This window comes from Corylus avellana, chromosome 3, assembly GCF_965113065.1.
Source record: "Corylus avellana chromosome 3, dhCorAvel1.hap1.2, whole genome shotgun sequence".
Classification (NCBI taxonomy): domain Eukaryota; kingdom Viridiplantae; phylum Streptophyta; class Magnoliopsida; order Fagales; family Betulaceae; genus Corylus; species Corylus avellana.
The window spans coordinates 29,846,857-29,860,736 of NC_142492.1; the positions used below are offsets into that span (position 1 = coordinate 29,846,857).

A 13,880-nucleotide genomic window follows, 5' to 3' on the forward strand; every position below is an offset into this window, starting at 1 on the left:
ATGCCGAGTTCTTTGAACATTTGGTTCGTTCTGGTGGTTTCAATCTCTGTGCTTATATCATGGACTAGTCTAATAGGGGAAGGTGGCAAATCCTCTGCTCCCTCTGCTCCTGGGTTTTCCTCTGTAAGTTTGGCTTCTTCCCATGTTGAATCCAGCTTGGAGTACGATTTCTACCGCCAGACTTGCCCACAAGCCGAGGCCATCGTGAGGTCTTCGATGGCTCGCATTTATTCTGAGCACCAGGATGTCTCACCGGCTCTACTGCGTCTCTTTTTCCATGACTGCTTCATTGAGGTAACTGCTCCTTTCCCTTCATTCTCATCGCTTCTTTTTCCTAAGATGTGGGTTTATATTTTTCTTATCTGGGTGTTCATTTGCTACTCCTTTTCCTCTAAACGTTCTGGGTTTTATTCATTTCCAATATGTTTGTGATGCTTCTTTCTATTTCTTTTGGAGCTTGGTAAGTTAAATGATTAGAATATTCGATTCTTATTCTACTTCTTGACAGTGTTTGTTGGCATTGGCTGTTCTGGAATTTTCTTGGTTTTCTTTGTGGCTCAAAATGGTGTTCACTTGTATTGCCTTTTGAACTATGGTTCATCTGTTTCTTATCACCTTTATTGTTGTTTATTTGTGGGTATCATAATTGTTAAATGTTGTGGGGTTTTCTTGATTAGGGCTGTGATGCTTCGGTCCTCTTGGATGACAGCAATGGTGATAAAAACCGTTCCATTGAGAGGCAGGCTATACCCAATAAGACATTGAAGGGTTTTGATCAGATTGATTTGATCAAGGAGGAGCTCGAAAAAGCTTGTCCAGGGGTTGTTTCTTGTGCTGATACTGTTTCTATTGCCACTAGAGATGGCATAGTTCTGGTCTTTTCTTGCCCCCTAAACCTTTATATGTTATTCGTCTTTAGGATATTCTTATAAATGTTATGTGTCTTTTCACGTTTTAGCATCAATTAAGGTAGCAGGGTTTGATGATTGTTTTGTGGATAATTTTGTTTAAATGAAACACTGGGGAAAACATACTTCTAAGAAACCAAAAATTGGCTGAAAACAAACAAACTATTTTGCTGTTTGGGTTTCTAGTAATTGTTAAACTCATCCTTACTTAGCCAACTGCTTGTATTGGGGCCCTTTTGGTTGTGGCCTTTTCGATCTTAAATGCTGAAAAATTCAAAATCTTGGAAGGCTTTTGTTGTTCCAAAATCTTTTTAATGTCAGTCGAACCGATGCTAAAAGATATGTCTCTATTAATATCTCTTCTAAATTTGATATTTTCTTATGTTATTGCTTTCGCTCATTTCTTTTAATGAATTATAATCTCTCTCACTGATTCTCAATTTTTTTTTTTGTTACCTTTGCTCTTTCTGTCCAAATTATGCCAGTTTCTTTTCTTGTCATTCTTTTGGGTTAATGAGAAAACATTGAAGGAAAACGATGAGAAATATATAGAAATTGACTCAACATTTTATTGTCTTAAGAAATCAATACACCTCATGCAGACACAATTATATGCCATTTGGTTACTTGACCTTTTCCTTTCTTGTTCGTACTTTGGTGTATATACATTCTCTAATTTTTCGTCCTCTTGTTCCATTTTCTAAGCTTCTAAGAGGACCACCCCAATAGAATAGAGGTGGCCGTGTGGCCACCCAAACCAGACAGGGGTTGCCGCGGGGTTACCCTACTCCTCGGCTGCGGCTACCCCTTTATTTTTATTTTTTTAATAAGCAAGAAGTCAATCACCACACTTAAAGTAAAATGTGTATTCTCAAAATAAATATGCTTAGTGTTTATTTTTTTGATACTCTAAACACTAAAAAGTTTACCAAACAATTTTCTTCCGCGGACGTCATGGACAACACTTTTCAAATGTAAATCCCACCAAAATTACTTCTTAACTTCCATAACATCAAAATCTCTTTTCAAATCAAAACTCAAAAAACACGTTTCAAAACTGTTGGCAAAAATAGCCTACATTACACTAGGTTAAATTGAAATTCCCCCCTTCGTTTTCTTTACATTGTAGTAACTGTGGTTTTCAAATCCTATTCCTCCACTTCTTGGCATCCAAGTCGAGCAGAACGATTCTATCCTTTGGTCTTTTTCTGTCTGATATTTTATTCTCACATCTACCTGCAGTTGTTATTGGATTTCTCTGATGTAAGCTTATTATACCTGACATCACAGGCTGGTGGCCCCTTTTATCCAGTGCTAACAGGCCGGAGGGATAGCAGTCATTCATACTACGACGAAGCACTGGCCGAGATTCCACGACCGGATGATAATGTGACACAGACACTTCACCTGTTTGCCCTCAGAGGTTTTGATGAAAGAGAAACAGTCAGTCTTCTAGGTACTCACATGCTCTCTCTCTCTGCCTTTTCTCCTTTTCTAATTTCCCCCCTTGTTTTATGGAGTTGAAGAGAAAAGGTTGTAATTAATTAATTATGAGTTTCATTGCTTACTTGATCCTCTCAAGGAGGACACAACATTGGGAAAATTGGGTGTGAATTAATAGAGAAGCGCCTCTCTGACTTCAAGGAGACAGGGCAGCCAGACCCAATGATAGCTCCTGATTTCCTGACTGAAATGAGACTCAAGTGCCAAGACAGTAGTAGTAATAGCACCACACTATTACCGGGGATGTCATACTTGCAGACATTATCATCTTCAATATCATCTGGGGCAGGTTTTGGCACTCACTATTACCGGAGCCTGTTAATGGGGAGGGGACTCCTCTTTGCTGATCAACAGCTGATGGCTGAAGAGAAGACGGCGAGACTGGTAAGAGCTTATGCTTCAGACGATGGATCAACTTTTAGAATGGACTTTGGCCGGGCATTGATGAAGATGTCAAGCCTTGGTGTTCTCACTGGATCGAAAGGTCAGGTCAGACGGAATTGCTCCATGCCTGTTTTCACTTTTTAAGTGACACTCACTCTTGGAATCTTCTTGATTTCATGCCATCTATGTCACAGAAATTCTGTATTGTATATAAAGAGCAATGAAGAGTAGGAGGCTACGGTGACAATAATGAATCTGATTGTAACAAGTGCATATAGATATAAGTTTTTGCTGTTGAGATCTTTTAAGTGCAGAGCTGCGTTATCCAAGTTTTAGCATAAAGTATATGAAGAATGTATGCGCCATTATTCTCAACAAAAAATCTCTCCAACATATGTATATTTATGCATGCATTCCCACTTTGAACTATATATATATATAAACTTTAAAAAAAAAAATCTGGATAATGAGAATAGTGAATAATTATCTATAAATAATTATCACTATTTATAGAATTGTAGGTTAATCCAGGTATTTAGTACAAATATGCATTATAACATAGTTATTATAATTGTGCTCTTGGAGTGCACGTGGAGACATGATTTTTAATTTTTAATTTTTAATTTCTTCATGAGATAGTTTGAAATATTTTGAAAGGTCCATGTCTGAATTATTAATTATCTATAATTATTAGAAAAAAAAATATCTATAATTAAAAATTATAATAAAAATGATTAATTATTAGATAGGGAAAGTATCAACAAGCTAGCTTAATGTTCTTTGTCCATTTTCTATTATTTCGTTGAATTTTCGATTTTATGAATATAGTTATATTGTATTCTTCCCCTTTTTAATTTTGAAATTTCAATTGTACTAAAAAAAGGCACAGAAGAAAAGAAAAAACACAATAAAATAAAAAACGAAGAGAAAGATGCAACATGCCAAGTATTTCATTGGACTTCTTTCGTGCCTTAATTGTCTCCATAATTATTTTCTATTTCAATTATATATTTTATGTGTTAGGTCTTATTGGTTGAAGGAGAGTTTGAACACATGTAAGAAAAAGTATTAGAATATTAATTAAATGATTAAATTCACAATCTTTTATCAAACTTTAAACTTTTAAAATAAATAGCTATTTGAACATATATATCATAACTTATTGGCCATGGTGCCATGAATATAATTCATTGAATATATATAGTTCAGCCTATACTAGATGACTCACCATCTTCGAATCAAGAGCATCAACACGCTCAACATTACTATCTGTTGGGAATAAAACCGTTGATGCAGGCCTACGGGCTCATTTCGCAGAACCAAAAGTCGTGAGTATTTGCAAGTCGTATGTCTCGGAACAAAATGGCCAGCTAGCGGATAGAAGGATCCCCGGGACACGAAAGCAGTTTCGAGGATTAGAGGCCCGAGATAATGGTATCTCAGGAAGGGTGCATGCGTTCTCTCCAAAAAAGATATTTATGAACAAATACGATTGGGTTTCAATCTCCCGCCCAAGCGGCACCATCTGCTTGCCCATGCGAATTAGTATTGCAATTAAGAAAATTTTTGATCTTTAGTTCTGCTCTTTATGTAACCTCTTGCAGTTCGTATGCCCCATGTTTCCCCATAATTCTATTTTCTTCCATGAGTAGTACTTGAGTGCATTGCATGAGGATGTTCCTGAAGTACTTTTGGTGTTATACTTGAATATCCAACATCTAAGGATCCGCTTGTTTTCATTTGGTAAACAAGCACCATACTTGAAGTCCCCCATTGACGCCAGAACTCTTGGCTGCAGAAATAGAACTCCTAGCATCTGATCATACAACCAAATGATCCCCATCCTCTGACCCAAACAGGCACAGCCAACCGCCCCTGAAACTACAAAGAGACCTGGACCCATATAATCAACCATCCACAAATCACTTCTCTCATCACACCCACCACCAACACTCAATCTCTCACAATTCTTTTCTCTCTTCTTCCTAAACAATCTCCCAATTCTCCAAAACGCACTTTTTTTAATCTCAACGCTGCTGCTGCTGCTCCTAAGCGCCTAAAACAGAGCAACAAAAAACACCAAAAAATGCGGAGAAAAAAAAAAATACATGCAACGGCCATCAATTAGGATTCTATCAGTAATGAATAAAATACCCAGAACAGAACACTAAAGAACAACCATTAATTATCACATGTAAATGAGACGCACGAGACATGCATCCAAATATCAAATTTGTGCTTCCATTTATTGTAATAAGTCTACTAATTAAACTACAAGTGTATATATATATATATTCTCGCGCGGAAGACGATGGATATATATATACGCCTCCTTATTATACCTAAAAATTTTGATTCATCATCCATGCTTTAGATGGAAAACAATGGTTTACTTGACCTTGTGATGATCATCAAAGTTCTTCCGGTAGCTTTCAGAATTGTAGTACTTGGGTCTTGAAGACATGTTTGTGTTTTGCACAACACTTATCGGTTTTGTGTTATTACTTTCTGGTGCAGAGAAACAACAAAAGCGTGTAGCACACCCTTCTTTAATATCTACGACTTTAGGTGGCAAAGCTACAAACTTTTTGTTGCCGGAAACTTGGGAGGTTGAAGATTTCTCCATGCCTTATATATATACTAATTTTTTGCAGAAACGAAACCTGTATATATATATATATATATATTTGGAACAAGCTCATGCTTTTTACAATAAATGCTAATAAAATTATTATTATGCATGCATGAGGTGTAGCTAGATTATTTTTCACAAGATGCCATGTCATGTCAAGAGGCATGCCATTGCCATTAAATTGGAGATCACTTTAAAAGGTATTTTATATTACTAACATGGAATTTTCTATTATCCCATTCAGGAAAAAAAAAAAAAAAAAAAAAACAAATATATATAAACATGCATGCATGAGCTACAACTGTTGGATTCACCAATATTACTTCATTTCTCGTCCAATAATGCTTTAATTTGTGCTCCTGAGACCTAGCTACTTAAAATAGTAAAGGAGAAAGCTGGGTTCTGAAGGTGTGTTTTTCTTGTATAATTATTTTTAAATAATTATTTTTTTTTTAAAAAAAAAAAAAAAAAAAAAAAAAGTACCATCTCTGAAAAAGCTACTTTATGTTTTTCGCCTCAAAATATATACCGATGCCCTTAAATGCTTTTTCTGTAATTTTATTCCGGGTAGGTCACTTGATATATTGATATCTTACGTCCAATGGGTTTAACACCAAAAAAAATAAAAAATACCGAGAATTAATTCTCTGCGCACAATATACGTTGCCAAACTATTATCAATGGGTGTCAAAAAAATACCGAAAAATCGAGACCAGAACCGAGAAATCGGAAAATTGGTTCTGGTTTTTGGCACCCAGTTATAACCAGGTAACCGGGTATATATATATTAATTTTTATTTTTTTTTGCTTTTATTTTTACTTCATAGTTTTTAGTACTTGTTTTTATTGTTTTCTTTAGGTTTGTAGTTGATGTGAGGAGATATCTCTTTTTTTTGTTGGTTTGTTTACATATATTATGTATTAGGTAAGCTTTTAAATTATTTTTAGGGCATTTTAAAAAATTGGGTTTTTATTTTTAAGGCCCATATATACAAAAACATTGATTTTTTAGGATTTTTGGGCTTTTTTAGGTTTTATTTTTTTTTTTTGTTTTTTGTTTTTTAATTTGGAACAATCACAACAAAGCCCAATTTATTGGGACAAAAAAGCTAATAGTTTTTTTAAAAAAATAGGCCAACTGTGTGCAAAAAATGGGCTTATTTTAGGTATTGTACCAAAAATAAGCCCAAGGGTACAAACTAGAACTGTTTCGGTTTTCCAAAATCAATAACCAAGGTACTCCGGTTTCGGTTCTCGGTTTTGGCCAATAACCAAAAACCGGGACCGAGTTGGCACCCCTAATTATCATAACTATTTTCTTGGTCGTATTATTTTAGTGGCGTAAATAATAACGCCATTAATATTTTATTTATATTTTTTGACATTTGCAAAAACGACAGTAATGGTATTAATAATTAAAAAAAAAAAAAAAAAAATTGGTTACTCACATTCTAGCCTTGTTTGGTAAAGGGGTTAGAGTTGGCTTAGACACTGTTCATCACTATTTTCCAAAAAAATTAACATCAAAACATTTTCACTTTTTCACTTTTTTATATCACATTATTTACTTTTTATTATTCAAATAAAAAAATCACTACGAAACAAAACTTTTTTCACTTTTCCATACTACTTTTTCACTTTTTTATACAAAACATTCTTACTTTTTTTTTTTTTTTTTTTTTTTCACATCAATCTACATCAACCAGTGTCTAGGCCAACCCATTTACCAAACATCACCTCTGTGACAGGGTCTATTAATAGTTAGACGATTTCTAAACTCTAAACTATTTCAAAATAAGCTCACTATTAACATTCTAAACACTCTCCTAATCCTAAACACTACTATTGTCTTCATGCCATGCAATATCGGAAAATGATTCTCTCAATTTCCTCACGTTAGTTTTTTTTTTTTTTTGACATGTCCACACAAGGGAAGGGGGAGGGGGGATTCGAACTAGTGACCTCTGCTTCATGAGGCGTGGTTCACAGCCGATTGAGCTACCCCTTGGGGACTCCCGTTAGTGTATTTAAAAGAGTAGTATTGTCCAAAAATTTTAACTTGAAAAAAATTTGGACAATTTTGCCATTCTAAATGCACTAACCGAAGGAAATGAAAAAAAAATATTGAAATTGAGAGAATCCTTTTCCATGCACATCATATTTCATCATTAATTGTCTTTAAACAACCAACCCATTCACTAGATTCACTAGATCTAGCATTAATCCTTATCAGAACTCATGGCTTTACCTTAAAGCTCTATAAACATATAAAGTTATTCATGCAAAACCAATAGGATATCAAGGTCCTAAGTATAAACTACACATGCAATACCCATTATCCATATTACCATATTAACCTTTGATGCTCAATATGCAACTAAGAAGCCAATTAAACCCACGAAAATACGGTTAGACTGTAATTAAAAAACAATAGTAGAATTGAAGTTAAGCTAAGGGGTTACCTCTTCTTGACGACAAAGCCACAAGAGATGAGTTATTTTTCCTTTAGGTCTTCATCAATTTGTAGCTTAATTTAACCAAGTTATAATTTTTTATTTATTAGGCTGAGTTAGAACTGATTATTCTACTATTGACACTAATGGCACGTGGTTAAAACATGATCCTCTTCATTTCATTTGAAATAGAAAATATTTAGTAAGTATTTTTTAAATGAATAAAATTGCTATTTTAAATTTTTGAACAATTTTATTCCTATAAAATACACTAATTGGATATTTCCCATTTCATTTAATATATATATATATATATATATATAAATAAAGGAAATGCTAAGTATTTTTTTAGTGTTATGCTTAGCTAAACACAAACTTTCAGCCGTTGGATCCACCCTTTCAACAGAGACTACATCAGACGGCGCACACAAGCGCTTGGAAATTGGAACGTATGGAAATGAGCAGAAAAGAAAACGTAACTACGTAACGTAAGCGCCAAATCCGGAGAGAGCGACTCTTCACAGTCCCACTAATCACGACTAGGTGTTAGCCAAACACAAACTTTCAGCCGTTGGATCCACCCTTTCAACAGAGACTACATCGGACGGCGCACACAAGCGCTTGGAAATTGGAACGTATGGAAATGAGCAGAAAAGAAAACGTAAGCGCCAAATCCGGAGAGAGCGACTCTTCACAGTCCCACTTATCACTAGAGCAGAACGAAAACTTGTTCTTCTTGCTCAGAATTAGCTCTCAGCAAAAAGGTACAATCGCGAAATGACACTTTTTTTCTTCTTCTTTTTATATGTTTTTCGTTTGCTCTGTTTGGTTTCGGAGAAAAGAGAAGAAAAGAAAAGAAAGTTAAAGAGTTTGAATGATGTTATATGTGCTATTTTATAAATCAAAGGGTTGCTGGAATTAGCATTTATAAGGCTATGAATAGCTTAGTTTTAGGTGGGTTTTCGTTTACAGTGGAACATTATATCAAATTTGAGTTAGCTACCTTCACTTCCAGTTTATTTGGTGTTTGCTTAAATGTTTTTAACTTATAGACTACTTCTAGAAGATGGTATCCTTGATATGTTTGGTGGTGTTAACATTCATGTCTTGTGTTATATATTTAGTGGTTTTCAAGTGTTTTATTTATCAGGAACTAGGTGATGTTGGAGAAGGACCGGATATTCTGGATATGAGGTCTGAAAGAATATTGGGTCTGCGCTTAGGATCCTATTGGGAAGTTTAGAAAACTTGTACACTTTCACTTGTCAGGGTTACCTTATCCTCCACCTCGAAGAGGGGGAATTATTCGGTTATGATAGACGATGAATCTAAGATGTATTGGCAATCCCTTTCAAAATATTGGGTCAGAAATGCATAAATAGATGCTTATCTGTAAATTTTGAAGCTCTTCTCTCTATTCAAGAGGTAATGCCTATGAGTACTTCATTTTTAGGAGCTATTCGAATACCGGATATGTCAGAAGTTTTGTAGCTAATGGCTGTGAAGTTGGAGGTGACCAAGCTCAAATTGACATATAATACTTTTAAGAACAGGCTAGCTCTGAATTTTGGAAGGGTATTTGCACTAGCAATTAAGCCCTAAAAACAAATTCTGCTTGATTACTGTTTTATAATCTTCCTATTTTTGGAGGGGATATTGATGTTGTTCTAATATATGTTTTATGTTATTTTCTTTTATTTCTTATGAATGGGCTTGACTTATTAGAGCAAAGGCAGAGGTTTGGCTAGACCACGATCTATTTCACAGTGACAGTTAAAGTGGCTTGGCCATGTGGCACATGTTGGTATATGGGGTGCTTTATTTGCATTACATTCATGTCCAACTTGAATTCGGATTCTACCTAATGTGTACCAAATTCTTCCTAAACATAAAAGTAAACCCGTTAATTTTAGAAATTTGTAAAACACTTCTTGGATACCCCTAGACACGTGCTAGACACGCCTTCAACTTAAAGGGTGTAGCTTTATAAAGTATATGGGTTGATAGTAATTGTAGGTTAGCTTCTGATGCCCATAAACCGCACCAAATTTTATACTGGACACTTCATTAGGCTTGTTATTTTCAATTATGTAAAACTTCCTGCAATTTATTGTTGGAGGCTAGCATGGTTTTACATTCCTGTCAAAATATGGGAGTGATCTACATATACTTCATGTTGCTCTGGCAAGCAGAGATGAAGAAGTCAGCTAGTAAAAAGACTTGTGAACAGGCAAAATGGGCCTGCCTTTTCTCTATGAGACAGAGAGAGAGTCTGTATTCAGAATAACTAATATGAGCTGAATGGCTAGAACAGAGAGATAGAGAGTCTGTGTATTCAGAATAACTAATATGAGCCAAATGGCTAGAACAGCCCAGAATAGGCGTGTTTGAGGTTTGAGCCACTGAGAGTGCAGGCTGGTGACTTCGTTCTGACCTTGACTGGTCGACAAGGTTTTGAGAAAAAAATTGAACAGCTCAGGATAGGCAGGTTTTCACCATGTGAGCAGGCTGATGATGAATTTGTTCTGACCTTGACTTGCTTGGCAAGGTTTTAGCCATTGAGTGTGCAGGCTGATGATCACTGCATTCTGATTTTAACTGCTTCACAAGGTTCTGATCACCACTTTGAGGGAGGGAGGGCTCTCTTCCTCTCTCTCTCCCTCTCTCTCTCTCTCTCCTGCGCTAGCAAGTTCAGAATAAATAATCTGAGCTCACTGCTAGAGCAACTCAGAATAGTCATCTTTATGGTTTTAGCCGCTGTGTGCTGATGATGACTTTTGTTTTCACCTTGAAGCATGACAAGGTTTTGATCACTACTTTGAAATGATGCTGCCGTTATAGCTGCAAGTCATCATGTGGTTTTGTTGGGTGCATGAGCTACTTCTATACTCCATGAAGTACCATGACGAATATTAGAATTGCCACTGCCATAATGTTAATGTTTTTTTTTTTAAAAAAAAAAAAAAAAAAAAAAAAGATAAAATTTTTGTTACTCGTCTCTGTATGTCTGCCAAATCAGTTCCATTTCTGGGTAAAGGAAGTTCAACCTGAAGTCAGTTTGAGCTTTGCCATGATCATATATATATATTGTTTGCAGGCTGGAATTATAAGGGCTTTTCAAAATTTTCTTCTACATTTGGATTTACCTGCATTGATTTTGTTTCATTTTTGAACACATCTCTGTATGTCTGCCAAATCAGTTCCATTTCTGAGGAATCGAAGTTCAACCTGAGGCCAGTTTGAGCTTTGCCATGATCATATATATATAGTTTGCAGGCTGGAATTATAAGGGGTTTTGGAATTTTTCTTCTACAATTGGATTTTACTGCATTGATTTTGTTTCATTTTCTTTTTGATAAGAAATGAAATTTACAGAGATACTGATGCATGTTTAAATATTTTTCCTTTAGTTTTTGGTCCTTGGCTGCTCTATTTAATCATTTTTTTTTATTTTTTTTTAACATTTAACATTTATGCAATATCTTGAACATATTATTTCTTCTTTCTTTGACAAATTGTTGGCTCTACTGATTTTCTAACTAATAACAAGGCATTGCTCATTGTAGTGCTCATCCAGTTCTATGTTATGCACACTACTGCTGCAGTGTGTGTTTGCGCGCACGCACATCTGTTTTATTTTTGTTTAGCGTGGATGTTTATTTACTTAAAGATGTAGAAAGTTTCTCTTTGTGTCTTCTGACCTTGGTATTGCTCATAGGGAATTAGATATTTCCTTAGCCATAATTTGCATTTTATTAAATTACTGATTGTCTTAGAAGTTTAAGTTGATAGGAAATAGTGTTCATTTAACTAATATTATAACATTCTCTCTCAAGTGTGAGTTCAAATTCCCCTTCAATAAGTGAAATAAGTGGAATATTTAACTAAAATGGGATATAAATTATGGAGTCAGGTACCTATCAAATTTTTTTTACCTATCAAAAAATAAATTATGGAGTCAGGTTCAAACTCAGTATCTTTGCTTTGGTATTATGTTAAATTTCCGATCGTTTCAAAAACTCAAGTGGATAGGAAATGAGGGAATTAATTATTTAATTAATTGATATTATAAAACATTTGATATGATATGTTTTTTTCTATGATAGATATGGGGTTTAAGAATGTTGATACTAGAAGGTTTCCGAATTTCGGAGCCATCTTCATGTCAAATCAGAATACAATGAAAGAGTGTTATGAGAGAAAATTATTTGGCCTACCAGCTTCTCAAACTGGCTTTGTTAGAGATGTTAAGGTTGGAATGATTTTGTTTCTTTTCGAACATGAGAAGCGAAAACTCTATGGGGTTTTTGAGGCAACTTCAGATGGTGAGACAAATATTGTTCCCCATGCATTCAGTTCATCCGGGAGGCAATTTCCTGCACAGGTAATGATTTAAAAATTCCTGTAAAAATTTTTCAGTTCCTCCTTTGGTTTATGCATTAGCATTCATTCCTTATAGTTTATATTTGTTATTGCTATGTTAAATTCCGTATTTCTTGTCAAAAACTCCTATGGCTATCCTGCTTTGAATTTGCTCCAGGTTCGATTTACAACAATCTGGCATTGTTGTCCTCTTTCAGAACATGAGTTTCGTCATGCAATTCTAGAAAATTACTATGAAAAGTACAAATTCAATTTTGGTCTGTCTAAGCGTCAGGTTTACTCTTTCTCTCATCTTTGGTGAAATATTGATGCACATTTTGTCAAATGATGTATGTCCTTTTGATATAGTCTTATGGTTGGTTGTGCTTTGATGGCAGGTTGAGAGCCTTCTCATGTTATTTGTTTCAAAAAAGGTTGAAGTCCCGAAATCTCCAACTTTCATAAACAGTGCTAGGAAAAGGGATCGCAAGCATTCTAGTGAAGAAACAGAACTGAAAGTTATAAACGCTAACCATGTTTCTGGCATTCAACCTGTTACACCTAGAGAGGAGCCAGAAAAGTTGAATATCTCTTCCAGAAGTTTTAGTACTGACCTTGGAGATTTCATACCGTTGGATTCGCCTGATGATTCTGAACTTGCTGATGCAGAAGCTCCTTTCTCTCTGGTTGGGTGTTTTGAGAACAGTCAAGCAGGATTGGCTACTTTTGAGTGTGACGAAGACTTGTGCTTCCCTAAACCTTATGTTATCAGGCCTATCTCGAGTGATGAAACATCAAAACTGGAGAATCTTTGTCGCCCATTTGCCACGACAAGTTCAGATATGGATTCCTGCTGTGGAATAGCTGAGTCCTCCTCTGCTGCGGGTTCATTGTTTAATTTGGGTGATTGCCACTTGAAGGATAGTACAGGCTACCAAGAACAGAGTGGTTTGTATTATGAAGATAAAATTCCAAGCAGCAAGGGTCTGTATTCTGATACTCTGGACAAGAGAACTAGTGTGTTTTCTCGTTTAGATCGGGCCTTAAAAGATTCTGTACAAGAGAAAGTGGATGATACCCGAGTGGATAAGTCAGTGGATGATATCATGGAAGGGTTGCTGCAGAGGCAAGACAAGTTGAGAAAGATGGTGAAAAAAGTTGAACCTCTTGAACATGAAAATGAATATTGTCATAAAAAGAAGAGAATAAGTGTGTTTTCCCGCTTGACAAGGGTTTCAAAAAACTAGAAAAGTTGTTTGACAAGATAATTTTGATTGTAAATGGTGTATGGAATCGTATGAATGAAATTGGGTTAGTCTCCATAGGCAATGTTTACAAAGGAAGAAGGAGAAAGAAGAATTTGGTTATTTTTCTGGATCCCCGATTACAATGCCCTTTGGGCATCGTATACAAGAACTACTAATTACAAGTGGGCTTCAGGCTCAAGAGTAATTCTAGGTGGCTTACTTGCGTCCTACTAAGAATGATGTGGCTATTAAAATCACTTCAAAAGTCAAATAATAATTTTAATAGTTACATCATTCTTAGTAGGACACAAGTAGGAGTAATTCTAAAAGTATCTCTTGTGTCTCTCTTAAGTCTTTCCAAGAATAATGTGGTTATTAAAATCATAATTTG

At 35.2% G+C, this 13,880-nt stretch overlaps 1 protein-coding gene and 1 non-coding gene across 2 annotated transcripts; both read left to right on the top strand.

Moving 5' to 3' along the window:
* LOC132176612 (putative Peroxidase 48) lies at positions 1 to 3,080 on the top strand. The gene is made up of 4 exons (XM_059588869.2): positions 1 to 294; positions 678 to 875; positions 2,199 to 2,364; positions 2,491 to 3,080. The coding sequence occupies exons 1-4, from the start codon at positions 1 to 3 to the stop codon at positions 2,937 to 2,939; spliced, it is 1,107 nt and encodes a 368-aa protein (XP_059444852.2). The 3' UTR covers positions 2,940 to 3,080.
* An 8,297-nt stretch (positions 3,081 to 11,377) lies between these two features.
* On the top strand, positions 11,378 to 13,510 carry LOC132175386 (uncharacterized). The gene is made up of 3 exons (XR_015911763.1): positions 11,378 to 12,264; positions 12,421 to 12,537; positions 12,641 to 13,510. It is a non-coding gene; the product is annotated as an uncharacterized LOC132175386 (transcript).
* Positions 13,511 to 13,880: the final 370 nt, after the last annotated feature.

Excerpts from the sequence above, each read along its gene's own strand:
- LOC132176612 (XM_059588869.2), top strand. The coding sequence starts at position 1 with ATGCCGAGTTCTTTGAACATTTGGTTCGTTCTGGTGGTTTCAATCTCT. Across the intron at positions 876-2,198 it reads CTAGAGATGGCATAGTTCTG|GCTGGTGGCCCCTTTTATCC; the intron begins GTCTTTTCTTGC and ends CTGACATCACAG. Across the intron at positions 2,365-2,490 it reads AGAAACAGTCAGTCTTCTAG|GAGGACACAACATTGGGAAA; the intron begins GTACTCACATGC and ends GATCCTCTCAAG.